Source organism: Canis lupus, chromosome 20 (assembly GCF_003254725.2).
Source record: "Canis lupus dingo isolate Sandy chromosome 20, ASM325472v2, whole genome shotgun sequence".
NCBI lineage: Eukaryota > Metazoa > Chordata > Mammalia > Carnivora > Canidae > Canis > Canis lupus.
The window spans coordinates 35464220-35489350 of NC_064262.1; the positions used below are offsets into that span (position 1 = coordinate 35464220).

Below are 25131 nucleotides of genomic sequence, written 5' to 3' on the forward strand. Positions count from 1 at the left end.
ATCTTAAAAAAAAATAGAATGCACAAGCCAGGCATGAGAACCTGTTATCTGAAAATTTGGACACTGAGTTTTGGGTGGAGGGTATCTTGGAGCTTTTGATAAGGTTTATAAAAGGACAGTGCCTCTTGGCAGTGAGTATCCTGGAGAGTTAGCACACAGGATCCAGTTTCTCAAGACTCTGGGCTATTTTTATTCCTGGAGCAGTAATCCTTACCATGCCCCCATGCCTCCCTACGGTGGTATGCAGAGCAGCTGTTCTCTGTGGCGACTTGAAATACAGCATAACTGGCAGCTACCTCATTAACCCATTTCTATGATGTTTGTTGTTGTCAGTCATACTGGCTTAGACCTCGTTTTGCCCCTCCATTGCTCCTATTTGTCAGCTTAAAAAAAAAAAAAAAAAAAAAGGAAGAGAAAAGCAAATGCCAAACACATCAAAGGCCCTGCCTCATAGTTGACATTTAGAACCAAGACTTGCCTTGAGTGCCCCACCTTTCCCTGGGTCATCTGTCCACCTGTCTGTCAGTCCTGCTTTAAGATTCTAGTAAATACCCCTGAAACTTGAGATACTCCTCTGTGTCTCAAGAGTACCCACCTGGAATGTGGCTACAACATGTATGAGGGATCTCATTCAAGATTCTTGGAGAAGTTTGTTCCATCTGCCTGGGATGCCCTTCCTGCAGATCTTTGCATGATGGCGGCCTCTCCCCATTTAAGACTTTCCTTCTATCAGGCCTTCCCTGACCCACCCCACCCCTGAGTCTGCAGAAGAATGGCCCTGCAATATACCCAGATACACATGTGTGAGGATGAGCATGCATCTCGGCCCTTGCCACTGCCAGCATTATCTCATCTCTTTATCCTGGTCTATTTTCTATAGAGCATTTACTACTCTGGGTCCCTCCCTCTCTCCTCCCTCCTCCCTCCCTTCTCCCTGCCTTCCTCCCATTCATGCAATACATTGTTGTCTGTATCTCCCACACAAATGGAAGCTCTGCCTTGGCAGCAGCTTGGTCTTAGTGTTTTCTGGGAGTGTTGTGGCATTTGTATGGGAGGATTCTTCGTTGGGCAGCTGTCACCCCAACCTCCAGGTACGAAGGCATGCCAACAGTGCCCTCTTACTGTATCACCCAAAAATCCCTCCATACATTCCAAGATGGCCTCGAGGGGGGCTAGTTTGCAGCTGTATCCCCAGCGCTATGTACACAGTACATGCTAGATACACATTTATTGAACAATTTAATTACAAAATGAAGAAATGGGACAAGATCTTTTCATAAAGGAGCCTATAAGCGAAAACAGTGAATTTGAAAGCACAAAAATTTGAAGCTTATCATTCTTCAATCTCTCCTCTACTGACAGTTTGGACCAGATAATTCTTTATTGTTTTGAGGGGCTGTCCTGTGTCTTACTGGATGTTTGTTTAGCAGCATCCCTGACCTCTACCTATGAGATGCCAGTAGCACCCCCTCTTAACCAATTGTGACAACAATATTTCTATATGCTACCAAATGTCCCCTCGGTGGGAGGAAATTGCCCCTGGTTGAGAACTACTGTTTAGTGAGTAAGTATTAATTTCTGCCAAGATGAAATACTCCTTTTGCTCAAACCTGACAAACTAGAAGTTTACCAACACAGACTTGATACATAACTCCTGCCATATTCGTTAACTCGTATATATGAAATCCCGCCAAAGGAATATTGTTAAACTGAATATTTGCCTGTAACATTTTGCCAACACTATTCATCTATTTTTAATGAAAGGTTCATATTAAGTAGTACACTCCATTTAAATACCATATACCTGACAATAGCTGGTGGTCAGGGGTGTTAATTTCTGTCCTAACTAGCTGATTAAAATGAGATCTTCTGTCTTAACATCAAGCATTCCTCTTCATTATACTGCCTCGAATTATGCAAATGAGACCACATAACCCCATTTTCAAATTTCCCCAAATGAATGGATTTAATGTGTTTCTCTTTTGAACATGTTTCTTGCAAAGAAACAGACTGGCAGATCAGAGCTCCCCCACAAATTTACTAAAAATAATTGAATTTAACACTTAAATTAGATGGATTTTTGGTATGTAAATCACACCTCAAAAAAATCTGTTTTAGAAAACTGTTTCTGGAGGAAAACAATGCCTCTATGGTCTCTCAGCTACTTTTTTATTTTTTTTTTCCTGCTGCTGATCAGATTAGCTATTCTAAGCATCACTTCAATGCTCAGACCTCAGAAAAGACATTTGCTGATGTAGAGATAACTACTGGGTCAGCACAGTTGCCGTTAGGATGGGGTACTAAATGGTTTTTCTATCCCTTAAAATACCCATAGTGGTCTGTGTCATATTACGAGGGCATGGATTGGAGTTGCAGCTGCTGATTGCTTCTCTTGGAGTTTTTGTCAAATGCTGTGTTCTCCTTGTCTGGACAATAAAATTTGCAAACTTCTGCACCTACACAGGACAGGTGAAAATGAAACCCATCTTCCTTGAGTTATTTATTCTGTCACTATTTTTGGCAAATTTACCACACATCAAACTTGGTGCTTAGCATTGAGAAGACAGAGCTAATTGGGACAGTCCTTGCCTTTGGAGGGTTTTTAAATTTTATTTAAGAAATCAAAGTGAAACATTTGTAGAAGAAGTTCTAGATTTTGATATGCTAAAATTTACATTTTAAAGCAAATGAAAACAATTAGAATTTATTATCTGTTATTTTAGAAATCCCCAAATCTGAACTTTTTTTAAAAAAGATTTTATTTATTATTCATGAGACACACGCACAGAGAGAGAGAGAGACAGAGAGAGAGAGAGAGAGAGAGAAAGAGAGAGAGGCAGAGACACAGGCAGAAGGAGAAGCAGGCTCCATGCAGGGAGCCCGACATGGGACTTGATCCCAGGTCTTCAGGATCACGCCCTGGGCTTAAGGCGGTGCTAAACCGCTGAGCCACTGGGGCTGCCCCCAAATCTGAACTTCTTTAGAGAAAACTGAGATGCCATACTGTGTATTTGTCAAAGAGAGTCCAGAAGGAGAAGAGGAGGGTCAGACAGACCATCCAGAGATGGGAGAAATTCCCTGCATAACTTCACCCTCCCTGGTGGCTCAGTGTTTCCCTCAGTGCATTTCTTTTCTGTCCATGGCATTTCTATCCTCACATGGTAGAAGCAGTGCCTATGACTTCTGTCAGTAGGGCCCAGTCTCCCCAATAAGAGCAGAGTAGAAAATTAACACCATGATCTAGGTAATTTATGGAACTCAAGTCAATAATAACTAAGCGAGGGCAAAACAGGTTTCTACAAGTTCAATTCATTTTGTAGCATTCTTATTGAGGATCGATCCACTCTGCTTTAGGTACTCCATGGGGTTCTGTTCAGAGGGACAGGCGATGAAAAGAACAAAGTCTTTGACCTCCAGGACCTTCTAGATAATTGTCCAGCTTTTCTATTCACCTGTCCTATGTGGACATGGCTTTAAAAATAACTGCTATTTTACAGGTCTCTGGGGGCAATGTCATTATGAAGCTTGGTTCTCAGTTGTGAATATCTAGAGAGCCTAGTAAAATAAGGGGGTCAGGAAATATTTAGTGAATAAATGAGTGAATGAATATTCCACCTGCTTGAAGATAAATATTGGTCACCCCAATTCCTAGCATTTTTATACTTCTTCATAGTCCAGTATTTTATTTGTTTTCTCATTTTATCCCCAAATCAAGCCAGAGTAAGGTGAGGGAGGTAATGATCCCAATTTATTTTAGAGAGAACTTCAGAGACCTGAGACCACACATTTAGCAAGTTACAGAGTGAGTGACAAACCTACATGGACTTTATAGTCCCAAGGTTTGCATTTCTAATAAGGACAGGAAAATGGATGAGGGGCCTGACTCACACATAGAAGGTTCTAGCACTCTGGAGAGACATTGTAGGCCAATGAGAGAGTCCTACTACTTCTTCCTTTGCAGTGAGAAAGCAATTAAGAAAATTCAGCACACTAGTGGCAGCTGGAAAGTTGGCAGGTCCCTCAAGAGAAGGACTGTAAGCAATGTCATAGGCCAAGAAGATGGATGGAGTCCATTTATGCACTGAGGCTGACATACAAATGGAATCCTGCCAGTTTGACTGCTCTTTCTTCAAAGATGTCATTGACAGATGAGTATCTAAATGTTTTTGTTTAAAAAAGAAAACAAGAAAAAAGAAAGAAAGAAGAGAATAAAGCAAAAGCAAAACAAAACAAAACAAGAAACTCTTTCTGTCCCAAACAGACACACATAGCTGATGAATGTGAAAACACCAGATCAGGCCTGAGAGCAGTACAGGCCTTTCAAAGTCATCTTTGATGATTATTTGCAAAGTTGTACACCTTTCCTTCCAGAGACATTTCAATTTAACACAAGGATTTCATTGAAACCCCACATTCCTGCCAGTTGGCTGTTTTCCATCTGCTGTTGGAGGCACACTGGTGGGGGGACAAGCATGCTCACATATTCATCTTCACTTGCCAAAACAAGGCTTCTTCCCCAATTAAAATGACCTTTTTTATTTTAGAGTAGTAAACAATGTCTACTTAACTTGAGGAAAATATACAGAAGAAAGTTATCGAACCTAATCACACAGTGACATGATGAGTGAGTCAGAGTCAATGCAATCTGTGGGGAGAGCTGAGGAGGCCGCTCTGCTTTTGGAGACAGAGAGGTCCTCTTGAGGTCACTGCCTTCATGGTGCCGCATCCTTGGCAGCCTTCAAGAGCAAACTGAGCAAATCTGTTTTACTTCTGTCCACCAAGCACACTTTTAAAAAGAAGGTTAATAAGCACTGGTTTTAAAAGATAAGTACTAAATACAGTTCCTCAGATAACCTTGCTTCTTTGTCTTCCTTAATGATGGGGATCTGTTGACATACACTGAAGAGCAGTAAAAGGGAGGATTTCTCTTCCACCCACTCAAGGTTCGCCAAACCATGTCCCATGACCTACATGTGGTCTCTGGCCGGCTGTGTAACTCAATAGTAGACCAGTACAGACCAGCAAACCATCTGGAAAATTCACATTCTTCTCCACACTGGACCCAGACTGAGTCCCCATTGTGACCATACTCAGCCAAACAGACATTTACGCAATAATTGGCATTTGGAAGCATCTGACCTTAGTTTGCTAGCTTGGACAGAAGTGGCTGGGATAGGCACAGTGATCTTACAGCCGACACAGAACATCCTTCATGATGACTGAATGAGAAACCCAAGGAAAGAATTTCCAGAAAATTCCAAACACAGGGGGACAGTCCACTTTGGTCAGACCATGTTATTGACAGCTGCTGCACTGTGGCCCCATTCCAGAGAAATAACATGCCTCTGGAACTAGCTGGTTGCATCACCCTAAAGGTAAGCAAGGCTGACCTCCTTTACGCAAAAGTAAACCTTACTGAGTTAAATGATCTGTCTCCTACTTTCTTCAAGGAACATGAGATGCTAAGTTACAAAATTTGAAGACAGCAGCCGTGAATCCTCAGAGTCCTTATCTCCTGACTGATTATTTACAGGTCTGCCTAGATGAAGATGATCTATAGGTCAGATACATAAGACAGTCTTCCTTGCCATATCCAACAAGCCAGGAATAACCAGGGCAAATATCCTCAAATCTTCACATCCCTGCTAATACAATCATGATGCATAGGCTAAGTCAGAAATAAAGTGGGGAAAGGAGCCCAGTGTTTTCCAGCCAAAGAACAACCACTTCAAACATGTCTGCTCTGTTTGCATTCCTTCTCACAAATATTCACAGTGTGCAAAGACACAATGGTTGATGTTCAAAGTCCACCCATGGTACAACTTACTGAAGGAAATTGCCTGTAGAACAGAACAACTCCCTTTGGTAAATCTAGCCAATATCAGGATGGTGCTTGGAGGGTCTTGCCCATCCATCAGCTGATGGCTCCAACAATATCAGAAATAGATGATATGCCAGGCAGACTCATAGACTCCATTTTTGTCAGGAGCTGACCTCAAAGGAACACTTGTGGCAGTGTCAGGCCCTTCAGATCAAATACCAGCAACAAAAGTCCCCAGCTACCACAGACATCTACTGACACTCTTGAAAGTGAGAGAGACAGCAAAAGCCAGAGACAGGATTTCTTTGACAATTCCAGACTCTCCATTGTGAAATGTTTTGGCTTTCTCCTGGTCCCAAACCTGGCACCTGCAGATCCATCTAACTCTAATCCCTCAGTAGGATGAGAGTGGTGACAATCGCAGGCTCTCCACAGAAGGCACATTTCAGCTTACGTGTACCTAAAACAAACCCACACTTTCCTAGTATGCCCACTGTGATCCTAATGATGTGGCATTGGGAGATCTGGAGCTTACTTTAAATGAGCATGCTGCCTACTTTCAAGAAATTCTCCTCTGAATATACCAACAGTTTCTTACTGGCTCAGAGTTTAAGAATAAGAGTAATGGGAGAGATTTCTTTTGTCACATCAAACATAACCAGCTGTCAGAATCTTGAATTGGTGATGATACCAAGCTAAGAAAGAAGTAATTTTCAATTTTTGTTTTCTTTCAAATCTTATTTTTGAAGAGCAGACATACTGCATAGACGTAGTTGACTGTCCAGATGAATGTATGTCATGCTTATTTATATTGATTAAGATCCATCCTTTACCTGCCACCACGGGAGATTTCCGTTCATCCAGGAGCTGGATGGAGGTACTCGCTGTCACCACGTTGCTTTTGTTGACTATTCCTGAAAGAAGAGAAACCATCACAAGAATGGAGAGAGTTACATGTACAGCTTAGAGAATAATCATATTGGCTTACAGTCACCAATTCAGATTGTGCTGGTGTTTGGTTCCCAGAACCCAGAGTAGGCCAACTCTGTGACGCCATAGCTGCTGTGTAGATAATCCTTTCAGTTGAAGGAATCAGTGCACTGAGTTCTAACCATCACACTGGGTGGGGGGTGTCCAGCCTCTTTACTTCACATGAAAATTACTAAGTACCACTGGAGGGAACACATTTTTTTTTTTTTTTGGTTATTTGTGGTTACTAATTACAATGTTTGCTTATGTCAGTGATCATATTTATATCTCCTCTCTAAATACAGCCATGGAGAGCTACATGAGAGAAGGTTTTGAAACTGTTTCACACTTTGGGAACTTCAGCTCTGAGTTGTTTGGTTATGACTTTACTGACTTATAAAATTATAATTTCAAGCCCAGTTTTTCTTAACAAAATCATTCCAATTAGGGATAGACTCGGAACGCAATCCTTACTCCAAACTCTTATTAATGTCGTAACAGTATGACATTAATCTTAAGAGATTTTCAATTACTAACAATGATTCCAATACCTATGAATTAAAAGACACTGAGCGCAAATTTCAAACCCTCTGAGTTAATAATTGTTAGCACAGCACTTGCTTCATAAAAAGTGTTCGAGGGAATCCAATTGAATTGGGCAACAGGGGGGAGGCAGACCTGAATTTGAATACACGTAGGGCTGAAGCAATTGAGAGTTTTCTCCTAGCTTGAGTCTAAGCAGTAATGAAACCAGTTTCTTTTCCAATGTGTACAGGTAATCAACACACGGTAGAAAAAATGAGAGAGAGTTCCACCACAACACTTAAACTTGATGATGTTTAACATTTTCTCCAAATCCAAAGGAAGAATGAGATCTCCTAAGATGTTAAGTCGTCCTTAACTTTACCATGAACAAGTAAATTCCTTTTCATTATAGGATTTCACTGAAAGTTCAATGAAAACCCCACTTGCCAAAAACCAATTCTACAACAGTCTTAATTAACCAGAATTTGTTTTTCTCAGGCATAAGCCTCTATAGGAAAAAGACAGAAGAGTAACAAAGCAAACCTACAGAAGGGCCAATCACTCATAACTTTTATTTCCTACTGCTCCTTTTCCCTGTCCAGCTTTGAGCAAAACCCATCCTTTCAGAAAAGGCTTCCTGTCCACATCTAGTAAGCTAAGTTCCATTTTTGTCTTAGAAGATCAAGAAAGAGAAAGTATCGTGACATTGTATGATAAAAGAAGACATTGATAGATTTACAAAAGGAGAGAGTTCACTGTCTCTCAGTTGATATTTTTGGCAATAAAATGTCATACAAATAAATATAAAGAAAGAGCTTTAGTCACCTGGACATTTGTACGTGAGACACGTACTGTGTGTGGGCGTGTGTACAAAGGAGTATAGACTAAGAATCTCAGTCCTAAAAGGAAACTAAGTGATAATCTCCTCCAAAATTCTACCTGTTTGGGGAATTTTTACAATAATGTTTGGCTTTCCTTGAATATCTTCCTGATAACCCTCTTCCTAATGAGTCAATTCACCTAGTTATTAGACAACCCTTGTCAATATGTCTTCTGTAAATTTTGAAAGCATTCTTTCTGAAGATGTTTTCGTTCATGGAAATGAGCAATGCTAAGACTCAGGGAGGGGGCTCCGACACTAAGCACTAGAGAACCTCCATTAGGGTTGATTTAGGAATGCTTGCAAGAGACTAGGTTAGTTGGCTTTAATATAAACCATAAGTATAGGTGGAACCGTTCAAAGGAATCCAAGCTTATAGAACTAGGTCTTAGTCACCTAAAGTTACTACAATGCACAGTCAGAGCCTTACATAAAATAGACACAAAAAGTATCAGCTGTGGGAGACCAAAAAACCAAACAAACGAACAACAAAAAAACCCTAAAACCCAAGGACAATTAAAAACTATTGCAGTTTGTTTTGCTCCTAAACCTGGTTGAAATAAGATAATGTTCACTTCTTTTTTGGAGGGAGGCAACCTTAATTTTTTATATATATAATATAAAATCTTAGGATTAGAAAAATCACTGGCTAGGTGCTTTTCCTTAGTCATTGCAGCCCTTAGGAGAGCACAAGGCTACACAAAACCTTAGTCCTCACTCCTGCATTTAGATATGAATCAATTTAGTTTTTTATAGGGGTATTGTGGGCCTCCAAAGTGGTGTGACTCACTGATGGTTCTGGAGAAGGATGTTATGCCTGTCTGAATTTTCTCTAAGTGGGGCCAGGACAACATAAAAAAAAAAAAAAAAAAATCTCCTGAGAAATTTGTGTTTTTTTTGTTGTTGTTGTTTTGTTTTTGTTTCTTTTCTCCTGAGAAATTTGTATTCAAATTCCACACAATAAAAAAGAGCAGTCCTGTTTCCAGAAATGCTCTTGCATGCTTTGGTTAAGCAAAAGCTTCATTTTACTTGGGGCCATTATACTCATGGAACTGGTTGGTAGTTCATTGCTAGGCCAATATTCAACACTGCCTCTCAAGACTCACTCCAGCATTCAGACAGCTTTCCTACACCCTGCATGCAATGCGTGGGGCCAGCAGAACCATACAGAGTCCCACCTCCAATGATACCCACCTGTGCTGAATGGGATGGAGTAGACAAAACTCCCAGGAAGCTGCTCAGCAGCTCTTCGGTACCAGAGAGGGAAATGGTCTGCATTAAAAATGTTCTCCTTGTCTCCAGCTTTCAAGAAATCCCTTGAAATGGAAAGGAATAATAACATGTTAAAAAGCCACAAATAATCCAATTTAAAAATGGGCAATGTATCTGAATAGACAGTTTTCCCCCATAAAAGCATACAAATGGCCAACAGATACATAAAAAGATGCTGAACTTCACTAGGCATTAGGGAAATCCAAATCAAAACCATCTCACACCTGTTAGGATCGCTATTATCAAAAAGACAAGAGACAGCAAGTGTTGGCGAAAGTGTGGAGAAAAGGGAACCCTCGTGCACTGTTGGTGGGAATGGAAATTGGAGCAGCCATTACGGAAAACAGTATGGAGGATCCTCAAAAAAATTAAAAATAAAACTACCATCTGATTCAGCAATTCCACTGCTGGGAATATATACAAAGGAAATGAAAACACTAACTCAAAATGATATTTGCTGTTCATTGCAGCATTATTTATAACAGCCAAGATAGGGCAACAGTCTAAGTATCCATCGATAGATGAATGGAAAAAGAAATGGTGGTATATATACAGATAATAGAACATTATCCAGCCATAAAAATGAGGAAATCCTACCATTTGCAACAACACCATGGATGGAACTTGAAAGCATTAGGTGAAATAATCCAACACAGAAAGACAAATACTATATGATCTCACTTATCTGTGAAAGCTAAACACAAAGAAACAAAAGCAAGCAAACAAACAAAACCCACAAAAAACTCCACCACAATCAGGAAAAGATTGTATTTGTGGTCACCAGGGGCAGGGAGTGGGGGCAAGGGGAACTGGAAGAAGGTGGTCAAAAGGTGCAAGCCTCTGGTGATAAGTCAGTCCTAGGGCTGTTATGTACAACACGGTGACTACAGCTAACCCTGCTGCATGACTCACAGTCAAGTTGTGAAAGGAGTGAATCCTAAGAGTTCTCGTCACAAGGAGGATTTTTCTCCTTTTCTTTTATTGTACCCGTATGAGATGAGAGGTGTTAAGTAAACCTATTGTAATCATTTCACCATATATGTAAACCAAACTATCATGCTGTATATCTGAAATTTTTACAGTGGTGTAGGTCAATCATTTCTCAATAAAACTGGAATAGAAGGGAGGAAGAGGAAAGGAGAGGAGGAGGAAAGGAGAGGAGACGAGGAAGAGGGAGAAGATGAGGATCCTGGCACCTCTCAGCAAGGAAAAGCCAGATGCCAGTGCGTCCCAAATGCCTTTGTTGGATAAAGACAGTGTAGGCTTTCAGAACCCCACCCTGCCTATCCCAGTTCTGAGACAACCTGTAGAACACTGTGCACCCCAGATTACTCAAACACCCTATGAATTCCGGCAGTCAAACTCCTAGAGGGTGAAATGACTTCTTCTAGTATATCTAGTGAACTGATTATCTTAGCATCTAAAGCAAGCAAGCAAGCAGACAGAGCCTCCAGAAATCATATCAGAAGACCAAAGATAGTCAGAAAGCTCTGTCTTGCCTTATAATTCACACATGATCAGATATCCTTGGGAAGAGCAACTTCTTAAGCAGATTTTTACTCTTCTTAGAAAAAGTGTAACAGAGGTAGCAGTTGGCCACGTAGAGATCCTTGCTCCTTTCCTTCTTCCTCAGCTTTCCCTCCAGACAGCAGGACTGCCTGCCTCCTCTGTAAATCCCTCACTTTGCCCAGCCTCCCACCTGCTGCCCACAGCACTTTTCTCTACCCTGAAGCCTACATGCATTTTCTTCCCTATCTCTTCCTTTCAAAATCATATTCCCTTCATGGTGTGCCTCAAATCCCACCTCCCACACAAATCTGCAGACATGGGTAAGCTCCTGCCCCACCTGGGGCCCACTGCCTTGGTCTGTCACACAGCCTCCTTCTTCCTTGGCCTCATCTGCACTATGTTGTGTCCCAACCCAAGCCTCCTGAGGTCTTTGAGGAAAGAAGCTTTTGGTTCCCTCCACAGAGCCTTACATATCCCAAAGTTCCAATGAGTCTGTGCTGGCTTCAATGAACTCCAAAGGTTCATGTTTACTCTCCAGCACCCAAGTGCTTCGTCTTGGCTGACACAGTAGGACTCAGGGGAGGAAATGACTGCCTGGCTAGTCCCCAGTCTGCAGACAGCTTGCAGGAAAGGAGAGCAGTCAGGGGACAATGTGTATACAGGGGAAAAGGCCACTCACTGAACCAGAAATGGCACCACTTTCTATCCAGCAGTTTGCAATGTGAAGTTGGACTGATTGCACAGACAATGGAGAAAAATACTCAAATATTCTACACTGTTATAGCATGGTTGAATTTATGTGCTAAGTTGCAATTAGCTGGCTTTTAGAAACTACTTGAATTAGCTTCTAAATCAGGAAAGCATTCTGTGGTTTTAGGGTGTGGCCAATCAGTGATCCCTTGATCTCTTCTTAAGATGCAAAGCTCACTCCTAGAGGAAGCCCATACCATTGGAGGCCACCCTTAAAATTCTTAGCATGGAAATAAGACTCCTTTTAACTTACACTAGTATGTCCTAATTTCTCTCTAAGGGCAGAGACTTTATTTTTCTTGACATTTCCAGGGCCTGGCACTCATCAGGCACTCATCGTATGTGTAATGATCACATAATAAATCAAATCTCATATTCCGATAAGAGTTCCTCAAGTATTCAAAGCAATTTGCTATATCTTTTCTAAACAATATTTCTCAATTCTTCCAAACTCCCTCATCAGTATTATGCTACCACGTAAAGACTCTCTGCTGTCATTCAAAAGGCCAGCTGCGGAGTCATGAGCGGGACAGAGATGGTGCCAAGACCTCTGGGTTTTTCAAAGTGCTGGGTGGAGGGAGTTCCAGGCATACTATTATAGACAAGCTCCTCCTTGCACTGATAAATTCAGTGGTAATGCTCCATGATCCTAAAATCCACAGGACTCACAAATATTGAAATGTGGCCTTTGGCATTTTTTTTTCTTTAGACGTGAGTTTATTCATAAATCTGACTTGGACAGGTGTGTGGAAGGGACTCTGCTGCCTAGCCCCAGGTGAAACGGACGGCTGCCTTCCATACTGCGTCATGGCACAACCATGAATTTTCATTTGTGATAGTCCTGCTCAGCGGTTGGATGTATATAACCATGGGGAGGAAGGCAACCTTTTCATTCAGCAGTTAATGGTGCTACAGGGGCAGCAGGGGTCGAAGGGGAGGGCTCTTTCCCAGTCCTGGAAGGTGGGATAATAGCTTAAACTGATGGGGAACATCTGAGGACAACAGGTAATAGGCTTTGAACACTGCACAACTGAGCACCCAGTGCCTGCTGCTCAGGCCCAGACCATGCTGGCACCTGTTGCAGCAAGCAAGAACCTGTAGTGCTTGATCTCTATTGGCTTTGGTGTTACTAGAAGAAGGTCTGGTTGCCAGGAAACCTTGTGGGTTCCTGACAACTACCAGGTGGTGATTCAAAAGGAAGGAGACAGCTGATTCTCCAGGATCTCTGAAAATGTTCTTCAGGAAGATAGGTCTTTCTGGGTGAGATGAAAGCCTACTTCTGGGGGCACCTGAGTGAGCATCTGCCTTTGGCTCAGATCGTGATCAGCAGTTGAGCATCTGCCTTTGGCTCAGATCGTGATCCTGGGGTCCTCGGATCAAGTCCCACAGCAGGCTCTCCGCGTAGAGCCTGCTTCTCTCTCTGCCTATGTCTCTCTGTGTCTCTCATGAATAAATACATAAAATCTTTAAGAAAAGAAAGAAAGCCTACTTCTGGATACTAGGGGCTGGTGTGGTGTTGTGTGAGACAAGTCTAGGTTTTAGGCACAGCTGAATGACCTTGGGTGAGTTACATTGGGTCAGTCGCTGAATCTCTGAGCCCATTTACTCATCTACAAGATGGGAAGAATAAAGTTATTTACCACGATTCTATTAGAGTGCCATGCCACAGTATGTAAACTGAAAATGGCTCCAACAAATATATAGAATTCTTAAAGCTCAGGAGCTTCTTTCGTTCTCTGTGGTTTACATGGACTCCATGAAGCAATCATCTCTTAGACTTAGGACTCTTGGCGGGAGGTGGGATGGGGGGGTGGAGCAGAACCTCAGTGCAGAGGCTGACATCGCTGCTTCGATGTATGTGTTACATCTGCTCCAAGAGGCCACGTTGGAGGCACAAGATTCACTGCTGACACTGGCAGGCACAGAGGCAGTGAACTAGAATTGATGTGCTTCTAAAAGCAGGTGGTGGTGATAAGAGATGGAATCTCAGCATAGGAGGCTGATGCTAATATTAGTTAGTCTTGTGGTGAGGACTTCACATTCTCTAGCCCTCTCCCTGGTACTTTGGACTCTTCTTTGTGTGCTTTTTTTTTTTTAATTTTATTTATTTATTTTCAGAGAGGGAGAGAGCACAGGCAGGGGGAGTGGAAGGCAGAGGGAGAAGCAGGCAGAAGGAGAAACAGGCTCCCCACTGAACAGAGAGAGCCTGATATGGGACTTGACCCCAGGACCCTGGGATCATGACCTGAGCAGAAGGCAGATGCTTACCCAACTGAGCCATCCAGGTGCCTCCCTTCTTTAAAAACACAGAAAATAAAAATAAATAAATAAATAAATAAATAAATAAATAAATAAATAAATAAAATAAAATAAAATAAAATAAAAACAAAAACACAGAAAATCTAAAAGCTTTCTAGCCCTGGCTAAGAGAGTATCTGAATAGTTGGGTCTTAACAAATGCCATCTGGCATTTGGATGGCACAGCTAGTTAAGTGTTAAACTCTTGATTTTGGCTCAGGCCATGATTTCAGTGTTGTGAGATCAAGCCCCATGTCTGGCTCCATGCTCAGAGGAGAGTCTGCTTGAGATTCTCTTTCTCCCTCACCCTCTGCCCCTCCTCCTGCACTCATGCACATGTGCCTGTGCTCTCCCTCTCTCTCAAATAAATAAATAAATCTTAAAAACAAACAAATGCCATTTGCTTGGACAGGATAGTCAGGTACAAGACCCTAAGACAACAGCACTCAATTCTATTATGCCTCTACATGAGTATATATGAATATATAGAGGCACAATATGCCAAAGGTACTTCTATATGAGTCAATGGTATGAGTTTCTTGAAGACAGAAGAATTATCTCATCCATCCAGATATCCAATGACTACTCACTCCGGGTCACAGTAGGGTCACAGGGAGCAGAGCTAACCTATACTTGCAGATATTTTTAGCTTCTCAAAGTGGTTTTACATTTATAGGTCCCAAGAACCCAGGTTGATCATCACTGTCATTTTTCAGAAGCAAACCGGTGGGACAAGCCAGGTGCTCACCCCAGCAGTCCTGAGTGTGACCTACAGGACAGACTAGCAAGGTACACTGTTTTGTTGTTGTAATTGTTCTTCTGCTTTGTCTGTTTCAATCTCAAGATGAACAGCCCTCCTCTTGAGCATAAGAGAGTCAGTTCCTGTGTCTCCTTCTGTTTCTCTAGGTCCAGAAAGGAGAAAGTGATGTGTATCTTGACATTTCTAGTCCTAGGAACTTGCCCTCTGGAAAAACAATTGGGCAGGGCTAAAAAGCTAATGAGGGCTTGGAAAAAAAAAAAAAATCAAGTCACAAGTGTAACCAACTTCCTAAATGACAAATTTGAGATGCTGAGAAAGAGTCCTTGAGTGGGATTTAAAAGCCAAGTCACAGACCATCTAAAAATCTATTGATTTGCCATTTCCCAGATTTGATTTTATAATATCCTATGGTGGGAGTCAGGGCCTCATCTAAGAGGCAAGAGCACTGCTGGATGGGGCTTGCTGGGACAAGAGCATCTCCTCCTCGGGTCTCCTGTGGGCCAACCCCTTTTGGATTGGTGGCCAGCCTGTGGCTTGATTATTCACCCTCAGGTATCCATAGGTTGGGGTGTGTGATGTCTGAGGGTAGTGTCTGAACCCTCCCACACATACTTGGCAAACTTTCCAACTCTCAGACTAGATCTGTACCTCTTACTTTAGAGAAAAAAAAAATACCAAACTGAGAAATATAAATGGGGTTAGAAAAGACTTCCCAGGCTCACACCAGCTCTGCTCCAACACCAGGCTGAAGAGGTAAGACCCTATTGCTCTATGAAGACACAGAGGCTGAGCACTGGTTTCCAGGGCATCTGGGTCCTGGACTTGGGGAGGCCCTGCCCGCTGTCCGTCTGGGTCTCTTTGGAAGCACAAGGACACACTGTCAAACCCAAGTACCACCAGCCTGCCCACTCCTGGGCGTGGGGCTCTCCAGGCCCTCAGGCTCAGCGCAGCGGCACCGAGGTTTATTAAAGCATACGCAAACAAATAAACAACAGACTTGAAACACTGATTCTTGGACAGGCAGGAATTCCAATGCAGAGCTGCAGAGCAGCTGAATGCCCCGGGGCCATTCGTCAGGAGTCCTCCTCCTGGCTGCTCCCCCAGCAGCCGCACCATCGCCAGATTCTGCGATGACTCACCAGCGCGGGAGAGGACCCCAGGACAGTGGACAGAAGCCAGCGAGCATGAAGAACAAAGGGTTGTGGAAAGGCCAGCCGGCAGGTGAACACACACGCTCAGGCCCCCGTGGTAGAACAGAGGGGGAGCAGTGTCAGCAGGCCCGGGGTGGCCTGAATTCTGTTTCTACCAGTCATAGAATCAAGAAACGCAAGCCTCCCTTTGATTTTCCCATTTCAGGAGCTCCCTGGGCCCCTGCAGAGGAGCCTTCCTACTTACTGATTGGTGAGCTGCTCAGCCCCCACAAACAGATTGATCCTCGAGAGGCCAGTACGAGTGCCGAGGAAGGCAACCTCCACGCCCTTGTCAGAATTCCTGAAACACAGCAGCAGACAACAGGGGGATGCTTCCAGACAGTCAGCAGATAATGGCTTTTGCATTTTAAGACTCACTGGATATTTTATGAAACAGTAGTTTTGAAACCTGAAGTTTTAAAAGAAATTACAGAAACACACACACACGCACACAGCTGCACGCGTGCACCAAGCACAGAATGCAAACTCACTCCTTACAAAAGTTCTGTGGTCATTCTTGCAAGAAAAACTAAGAACTCCATTGAGTTCTGAGAACTCCAAAGCACCATGAGAGAATGCACACCCCTTATGCTAAGTAAACACACCTTATCTAGGGTTCTGGGTGCAAATTCAGAAGAACAGGCTGCAATGGAAATGATTTTAAGGAAAGGAAGAAAATCCTTAGAGCTAGCCTTTTGCATTGACCTACCAAATCCTTTCTTGGTCCTGAGACTGTTAGTGGAATCTGACAGTAACAACAGCAACTGAGCCACTAAGTCACGTCTGCAGTGCCCGACAGATGAGAAATGTCTAGAACCTGAATTCTATACCATTTGAAGCCATCATCTTATAAATTTTACCAGAGCATAGGTCTTCTTCTTACCACCAATCCCAAAGAGATGAGTAAAAAAAAAAGGGGGGGGGGGAGGTTTCTTCAAATGACCCCTTTAAGATAGCATGCACAGGACCCCCTGAGAGTGGCCTTAGCAAAGAAAATTTATTTTAAAATTCACTACAGGTGTTTTTTTTTTTTTTTTCAACTTTCAAGGCAAAGTTTGTATGTTTGAGCACATTTGGGATATTCACAATGTCTCCCTCTTCACAAAAAAGGCAACGGGTCTTTTGCCACAAATACATAATTTCATCCTACAATAAAAGTATGAAGAGAAATAGTGGTTCTTAAATTTGCTTCCCTTCCTTAAATGCTAGTAGTCACTTGATTTGAAGCACTATCCATGTCATCTTCAATATAAGATAATTTGGTTACTTGATCTTTGATGGTAGTCAAAGTGGCCGATACTACCTCTAAGTATTTAAGGGGTGAATAAAAACCAACACTATGCATTTGTTTCTGCTTGCAGCCTACCCAAATTGGAAAGCCAGGCTGCCCAATCAGTTACAGATGTGGACTACAAAGCAAGCTACCATTTTGGAAATCTTTAGCATGTGTTAGGAGTGAATCAGCAATCTTTGCACTGGATTTTGAGTTTCATAAGAGCTTAAAAGAAACATTTCCACATCCACCAGAGAATGCAATTGCAGGAAAGGCTTTGACTCTTCCCAAACCTTCCCAGGAAATAAGAACCATGTAGGTAAGCAGTCCAAGGACACCCTTAAGTATAATGAGAATGGTGATGTCTCTTTGGGGCTCCAGACTCCTGGATAAAATTGCCTACCACATATTTCCACTTGGGAGACTTGAGATTAAAGTGTCCAGAAGAGAACTCTTGACATGCTTAGTCCCAAACCTGGTCTTCTTTCATTGTCTCTGGTCCTAGGAAATGGTACCACTATCTACACAGGTATTCATGTTGAAAACCTGAGCGTGATCCTTGACAGCTCAGCCTTTCTTCTCTTACTCAGCAGACCCACCATCAAATCTGAGGGTGGGAGTAGGAAGGTCTCACTTCTGGAGCATGCCACAAGTGAATCTTTTCTCTCTGTGCCACTGCCTTGGTCAAAGTGGCAAATCCCTCAGAATGCTATAGGAGTATTTATTATTATTTTTACGCCATTCAACTGTATTCTTCACATAGCAGTAGAGGGGCAGTAGAGGGATAGTCTTTAAAAATGCAAATATGATAATGTCCTTCTTAAAATCTTAAAATGTCCCTCTTAAAATCATTCAATGACTTTCTAATACTTGCAGTATAGAATCTAAAATCCTCACCTGACTCCCAAGGGTCCTGAGTCACCTGGGCCCTCTGCAGTCTCATCTCCCAACATCTTCCAGCCTACCTTCTATATTTCACTTCTGTTGGCCTTCTTTAAATTCCTCGAATGTGTCAAGTACTATTGTACCTCAGGACCTTTGCACATGCTGTTTCATTTTCCCGAAAATGCTCTCTAACCATTGAATTCTTGAGTTTCTACCCAGAAAAAAACTTGTATCTTCCATCTCCACTCCAGGTGTTGTCAAATTTTACATGTCCTTACACTTCTTTTAAAGTAGTTATCACAATTCTTACACACTCATCACAATCTGGCACACTACACATTGCAGATGCCATGATGGCAAGGACTCTGATTGATTGAGTTAGCTCCATTTCACCAAAACCTAGTCCAGTGCCTGGCACATAACAGACATACAATCAGTATCTGATGAGAGAATGAATGAATGAAAATAAGAACAGGTTGAAAGATAGAAGAGAATATACAAAAGGGAAGGTAAAGGAAAGAAAGGAGCTAATAAAGAATAGAAAAGGAGACAGAACTAAATGTATGATGGGAAAGTATAGGAGAAAGACACATTTTGCCTCCTATTTTTAATCTTTAATAACCTACTTTAGTTAGTAAAATAAGAATATTAATAAGCTGCTGAAGACTTTGACAACTCCTATTGCCCAGCCCTGCCTTCCCTGCATCCTCTGCTTCAGAAATAAGCCACAGGGTTAGATCCTGACACCCTCATGAAACAGAGCTCTCACTTCCCCATCCTTCTTACAAGCCGGCCTGGCCCAGATCCCAAGTCCCCTTCAGACTGTGAAGCAGTAGGAGCCACGGCGGGGCAAGAAGCTAAGTGCTCCTTCCACCTCCCGCTTCCTCAGAAGCGCCCCCCACCTCGGCACACCAAATTTCATGTAACGCTAAAACTCAAATTATATGTCAAACCCAGGAGCTTGCCACCCAAGCCCGAGCCGCTAATCTGCTCGAGCTCTTGTGGTTTGGAGCTTTGGGGAAAATTAAAGCACTTTAACACCAAGCTCCTAAAACAGTTTAGTTCTTTAAACCATAACCATATTTCGGACGGCTTGTGGGGAAATGACCATGAAAGGGGGACACGTGCAACCACTTACTCAGATTTGTTGAGGGCAAGACTGGTCCAATAGGCTTCAATGGGAGCGCTCACCACGGCATCAAAGAGGACTTCTTGTATCAATTCTTTGTCACCTATTAGGAGGGACACCCTTGAGAAGATGGCTGTGGCTGGGGTCCCCACAGGGGGTACAAGAGGTGCTCGCCTTGCTCACTTTGTAGTAACTGCAAGCTATTTTCTCTCACGGTATATCGCTTTATGCCTTCACCTCCCACCAGCTGAAAATATGGAACAGTTCTCACAGTGGCTACACCAGCCACACAGGGACCCCCAAAGCGTTCCGATGACCTGATAGCAAATGGAGAGTCTTGGGTGTGTCCCTCTTCAGTTTTCTGCTTTCTTTGTCCATCTAGTAGTTTGTGCCACAGACCAGCATGCCTTAGAAAGTTTGCTCTGTTCATCCCCATTTCTCTCCTCTATCAAAATCTGCAATTTTTCAGGGCTCTGCTCCCCATGATTTGTAAGAAGAGGAAGGAATGTAATAGCTAAACACTCCTGGGACTCTTATTTTGTGATTCCTTCCATTTAAAAGTTGTTTTTTTTTTTTCCAGATTAAAGCAAGAAATCTGCCCCTATCCAAAGGGAGTCTTGCTGGCACTCTATACAAGAGGCTAAGGAGTCAGTGGGATGAGTCCAGCAAAAGCATCCCAGAGCCCTCCAAGTGGTCTACAGAGGGGCCAACTAATTATCACTGACAGTCAGCCAGTCCTCCCCTTGGCTGGGGGCCAACGAGACAGTGGCACTATGCTGTAAAAGCAAACACTGGAAACGACTCATCGCCGGAAAGACAATAGATACACTGAGATATAGTTACGTGGTGGGATACTGTCCAGGGAATTCAAATAAATGCACTAGAGGTAAATAATCAACACAAGTAAATCTCAAAATGTGATGAGTGAAACACAAGTTGCAGAACAATACATATATTATACCATAGATGATATACAGTATAGCACATATAAATGTTAATACACAAAATAATGAAAATAATGGCACATACTGTTTACAGTACTCTAGTAATAGTATAGATGAATGGGAGGTGAGGAACCAGTTTAGGAGGGAGGGTGATTCTCTCTGGGAGAGAAATGAGACTGTACAGGGTGAGTCAGGGGTTTCAATATTATCTGTAATGTTTCATTCCTTAAAAAGTACCAGAAGGAAATATGGTAAAATATTAAGATTATATAAAGCTGGATGATAAATGTAAATTTTTATATCATCTCTATATCTTTGTTGTTTAAATATGCCATTCAGATAGTTAAAGGAAATGAAAAATTAGGCTTATGTGATGCCCATCTGATCTTTTCTCTATTAGAGCAGGTAGCAAACAGTATGTCCATTCCATGGAGAGGTGGCTTAGAAAGTTAGATAAACCTCCTTCCATCTCTCACAGGGCTGCTGGGGTTATCCTACGAGAGAATCCATGTAAAGGATGGTTCACATCGCTGACTAAGTGTCCCTACCCATTGGGGGTAGGGACAGGTGCTGTGTTCATTGTTGGTGAATCTCTCCTTGCCCAAACTAGCTATCTGAACTCATATGCCAGTCCAGGGACTGCTCTTGCACTTGGTGAGCATCAGGCCTGCTGCTCTCTCCCTGCCCCCTCTGCACTAGCCACTGGCCATTTCTGACTCTGTGAGCTTCCTCAGAGGACCCTTGGTAGGAGCAGCAGCATGTATGCCCCATGAGGCAACATGTCACGGTGATGATCCCATTCCAGAGAGAACCAGACCTAGAGTATGGCCTGAGATGAGACAAGTCCTATTGCCTGCCCTTGTTTCTTGTTTATAAAATAAAGGAGCACATAGATATTCACAGTCCCTTCCCAGTGGTACTGTTTTCATACTACTCAGGTGCTTGACTTAAGTGGTCTGGTAAGAGGAAAAATCCAATGCAAAGGATTAGACTGGGACTGAGGATTCTGTGTGACTTAAAGAAGCCCACATTCTGCCTCTTGTTCCCATAAGCAGCAGCCACTTGGCTGGATTTGATGGGACCGATGATCTCCGTGGAAGCAAAGCTTCCCCTGAAAGCTGAGAGGAAGTAGGGTTTTAAGTTCACTCCCACCATGGCCACATGCACACACAGTATGTGTTGAAAGCACACTCACATTGGAGCAGAGGTTCTTTGCCTTTGAGGTAGAGCTTGATAGCTTCTAGCTGAGACAGGTGACGGTGCTCGGGGTGTAGGTCGGTGTTGCAGTAGGACCTAAGAATGTGACAGGGGCCAAAGCAAGAACATGTGAGTATCTGTGGCACCGCCTTCCTTTGCCTTTGAACCAGGAGAGGTAGGAAGGGAGTATAGAGGACTTGAAATCAAAGATGGCAACAAATACCCATGCTGATGACGGATGGTTTAATTCTTACCATTCATCTGCCAAGGACACGTCAGGGTGCTCTAAGTCATGTAGGCCTGGGGGTCAAGGAGAAGGGGTTAATGTGTAAGGACCACCTGCATGGGGCACTGGCACCCCTCATCTTCTCATGTGCTTTTAATGTTTGAGGGCAGGACCACTGAGTGGTGATGGATAGGCATCAACCCCAAAGATATCTGCTTCTGAAAAGGGGACTCTGAACAAAGGAAGTGATGCAGAACTCCCTCCTCACTTGCATCTCCCTCAGCCACCACTGGCACCTTCCTAGGCTGACTATCCTAGGAAAGCCTGAAGTCCGTGAAGACAAACAGCACAGCAGTGATTCCTGGAGACAAGCCTGGCATTGTGGTAGAAACATGGAAAATGGAGCCCCATACAGCCAGTGCACAGAGCTGGGCTGGGGCACATCACTCAGGTGTGATGTCAGCAGGTTACTTTGCTCTTCCAAATGTCAGTTTCTTCATGTGCAAAACAAGAAATAACTGATAGCTGGTTGTGAGAGTAAATATAGGTTGAATGATATGAAACGGCCAATACTCGACTGGTTTTGACCAGCAAAAATTGCTAGTCGTTATGAGATCCTAAGTAAAAAATGAGCCATCAGTCCATAAAAGTAGCTGGAACAACTGAGGTTTGCAAGGAACTGGGGAGTTTTTAACAGAATGCTCTAGATCACTCTAACTCTGTGAAATCACTGTCTTTCATTTTATCTTCATGTGAGTTCATTTTGAAGGCTCATCAGCAGACACACACTTCTGAGTGATGACCTCAGGAACTTGAATGATGCTTATAGCCTCCTTGAGTGTATCAGAGTTTTCCAAATGGCTAAGAGTATCTTATGGCTCTCAAGATTCCAGTTTCCCCTTCAAATACAAATGTATAATATAAATAGCAAAATACTAGACCTGATACCGCACACTCCTGCTTGATTTTATAGGCAGTAGGGGATACATTAGATAGAAAATCATCATATAGGACCCAAGTGTCATTTCCTCATTCCAACACCCACTGGTTGAATGATTTTGGAGGTATCATTGCAACTTCTTGAATTCTCTCTTGCCTGTTCCCTTCCTTTCTTCAACTACATGCCAGATACTATTCTAGGCCCTGAGAATATAGGCATGAACAAAACAAAATCACTGCCCTTGTGGTATTTGTTTTCCTGTGGTAGAAAAGAGGTAAGCAAATAAAACTAAAACACATAGCATATCCGTTAGTGACGAGGGTTATGAAGGAAAACAGACTTGAATAAGAATGGGGAGTGCCAAGAGATGGGAAATAAAGGATAAAGAGTTTCAACTTTAAGTAGGGTAGTCAGAGAAGGCTTCGTTGAGAAAGTGACTTTTAAGCAAAGACCTGAAGGAAGGAAGAGACAGAACCATGTAGATAACTGGGAGAGAGTGCTCTGGCAGAAGGAATAACCAGTGCAAAGGCCCTGAGGTGGGGTCTCCCCTTCCTGGAATACTGGGTTAATGCTGTCAATGCTATCAATTTCTCTAGTGTCTGTTATCATCGATAAAGCCCTCTCTGGCTCTGTTTCAGAGGCTCTGTAGATGAATCCCTGGAGGGGAGGTCTTTCTGATTGTTTCCTCTCTAAGTTCTCAGGGCACCAAGGAAATTGAATTGTTTTCTAAGTTGCTCACCTCTGATTTTGGTCCTGCTGATACGACCACATCTACTAGATGACTGATCATGCAGACAATAATGACATAAGCTCTAATTTAATGAACAACTACTGTGTTCTCTCTATATGTATTTTTATATTTATATATACATATATGTAATGTATATATATATGTATACAAAGTGTCAAGGAGATACAGAAGAGAAACAATTTCATCAAGTAGAACTATAGCCCATACCTTCAGCCTTAGTAGCAACTCTACATTTTAAGTAATGTCTACCTCTTGACCATCTGTGCAATATATGACAATGGCAAAACATGTTGAAGATTCCCACATTCTGTGGAGCAGAATTCCTTATGGAAGATCCTACAGAAGTGTGGTTTCCATCCCCAAGAAAGCCTGCCTTCTCCAAGAACAATGATTGTGCCCGGCGCTTATGATGATAAGACCCTCTACTAGTTAGTCCAAGGGGAAGCAGCCTTCTTGGGCTTGGCAGCTACTCAAAGCTGGAAGGACTGTAAGCCCTCTTACTGACAGAGGACCAACAGACATAAGATTGGACCTCTTTTGTATGGATAACTAGATACTCTTCGCCCTGTAGGGATTCACACTAATTTCTTGGATGGTGATTACGGTTAGTTCTGAGATTCTCTCTATGACCTCTCAGCCTAACAGCTGTGAAACACACAGGGGAAAGTTAGTGACTGAACAAATGACCCCAAAGACAATGCAAAAACAACTGTGTGTGTGTGTGTGTGTGTGAGAGAGAGAGAGAGAGAGAGAGAGAGAGAGAGAGACCTTTGTATTGAGGACTGACTAACAGAATGGACACATGAAAGGCAAATAAGCCATTAATAATCTCTCTTTCTCTTATGCTAACAATGAGTTATTTCCTCAGCTTGACCTCAGACATGAATTTTCTGGCTTCATGGACATAATTATCTGCAGAGAGACACATGGCTCGTACAACCAGAAAATTCTAGAAGTTAAAAAAATAATTTTTGAGAACATGTCCTGTTGAGTATCTTGCCCAAGTCACCAAGCTCCCTGCTCCCTCTTTCCTGTCTCTAGGAAGAGAGACCACACAACTGATTAGCTCTGCAGTGGGCACTATGAAAACTTCCGATCTCCTTCCTACCCCTTAAGATCTTACAGTTTTTTGGGAGACAAAAACTAAAACCTGTAAAACAATGCACACAAGCTGGCAGTACACCAGGAAGCTGGCTATGGAACTTGGCATCTCAGGGACCACCAATCTCTTCGTCTCCACTACATCATCGGAGTGAGCCCCAAGGTGGTCCAGCTTCTGGAAGTTCACGACATGCACTTGTAACCAGCTCTGTCTAATTGAAACTGGCTTGTGACTGATCTTCCGGCTCTTGGCCATATTGTCTGGGGACACTCAGGAAGAACACTGGTCTGGTTCTGCTCCTTCTTGTTGGAGATGCAAACTCTAACATCCATGTTGGGTGAGGGACTTACTCAGGACCACTCAGGGAGGGGAGACTTTCAGAAGTCAGCCTCACCCCTCCCTGTGAGCCCATGATACTGGGGAGGGCAACTTCTCTACAGTACTGAGTTACTGGGTTGTTGTAAAGGATGGCATAGGTGTGACAGTGTTTTTCAAGTTTAAAGGGTTGTAACAACCACTACCATTTGCCACGAGTTGAAACCTAACCACCATTTGCACCTAAGCTTTATGGAGACAAGAGGGTCTGGGAATCTCAAAGTGTTCCTTATTCCTTTTGACCTATGTGTATCATTTAAATGATTATATTTCCCCTTGGACTTGCAATACCTTGAAGCCCAGATGAAATTTGTAGCCCTACTGTAGAAGACTAA

The 25131-nt window shown here is 42.7% G+C and overlaps 1 protein-coding gene across 11 annotated transcripts in view; it reads right to left on the bottom strand.

Annotated features, from left to right (window-relative positions):
• CACNA2D3 (calcium voltage-gated channel auxiliary subunit alpha2delta 3) overlaps window positions 1-25131 on the bottom strand; it is a 945794-nt gene that overhangs the window by 145535 nt on the left and 775128 nt on the right. For all 11 annotated transcript variants that reach the window (XR_007404330.1, XM_049098270.1, XM_049098267.1 and 8 more), the window contains 6 exons: window positions 21657-21702; window positions 21401-21498; window positions 19271-19364; window positions 16180-16275; window positions 9390-9511; window positions 6655-6735 (listed from right to left, as the gene is read on the bottom strand). Coding sequence is in view for 10 of the 11 variants with exons in the window: in XM_049098270.1 (XP_048954227.1) it covers window positions 6655-6735; window positions 9390-9511; window positions 16180-16275; window positions 19271-19364; window positions 21401-21498; window positions 21657-21702 (537 nt within the window). In the remaining variant the exon portion in view is untranslated. The remainder of the gene's footprint in view (window positions 1-6654; window positions 6736-9389; window positions 9512-16179; window positions 16276-19270; window positions 19365-21400; window positions 21499-21656; window positions 21703-25131) is intronic.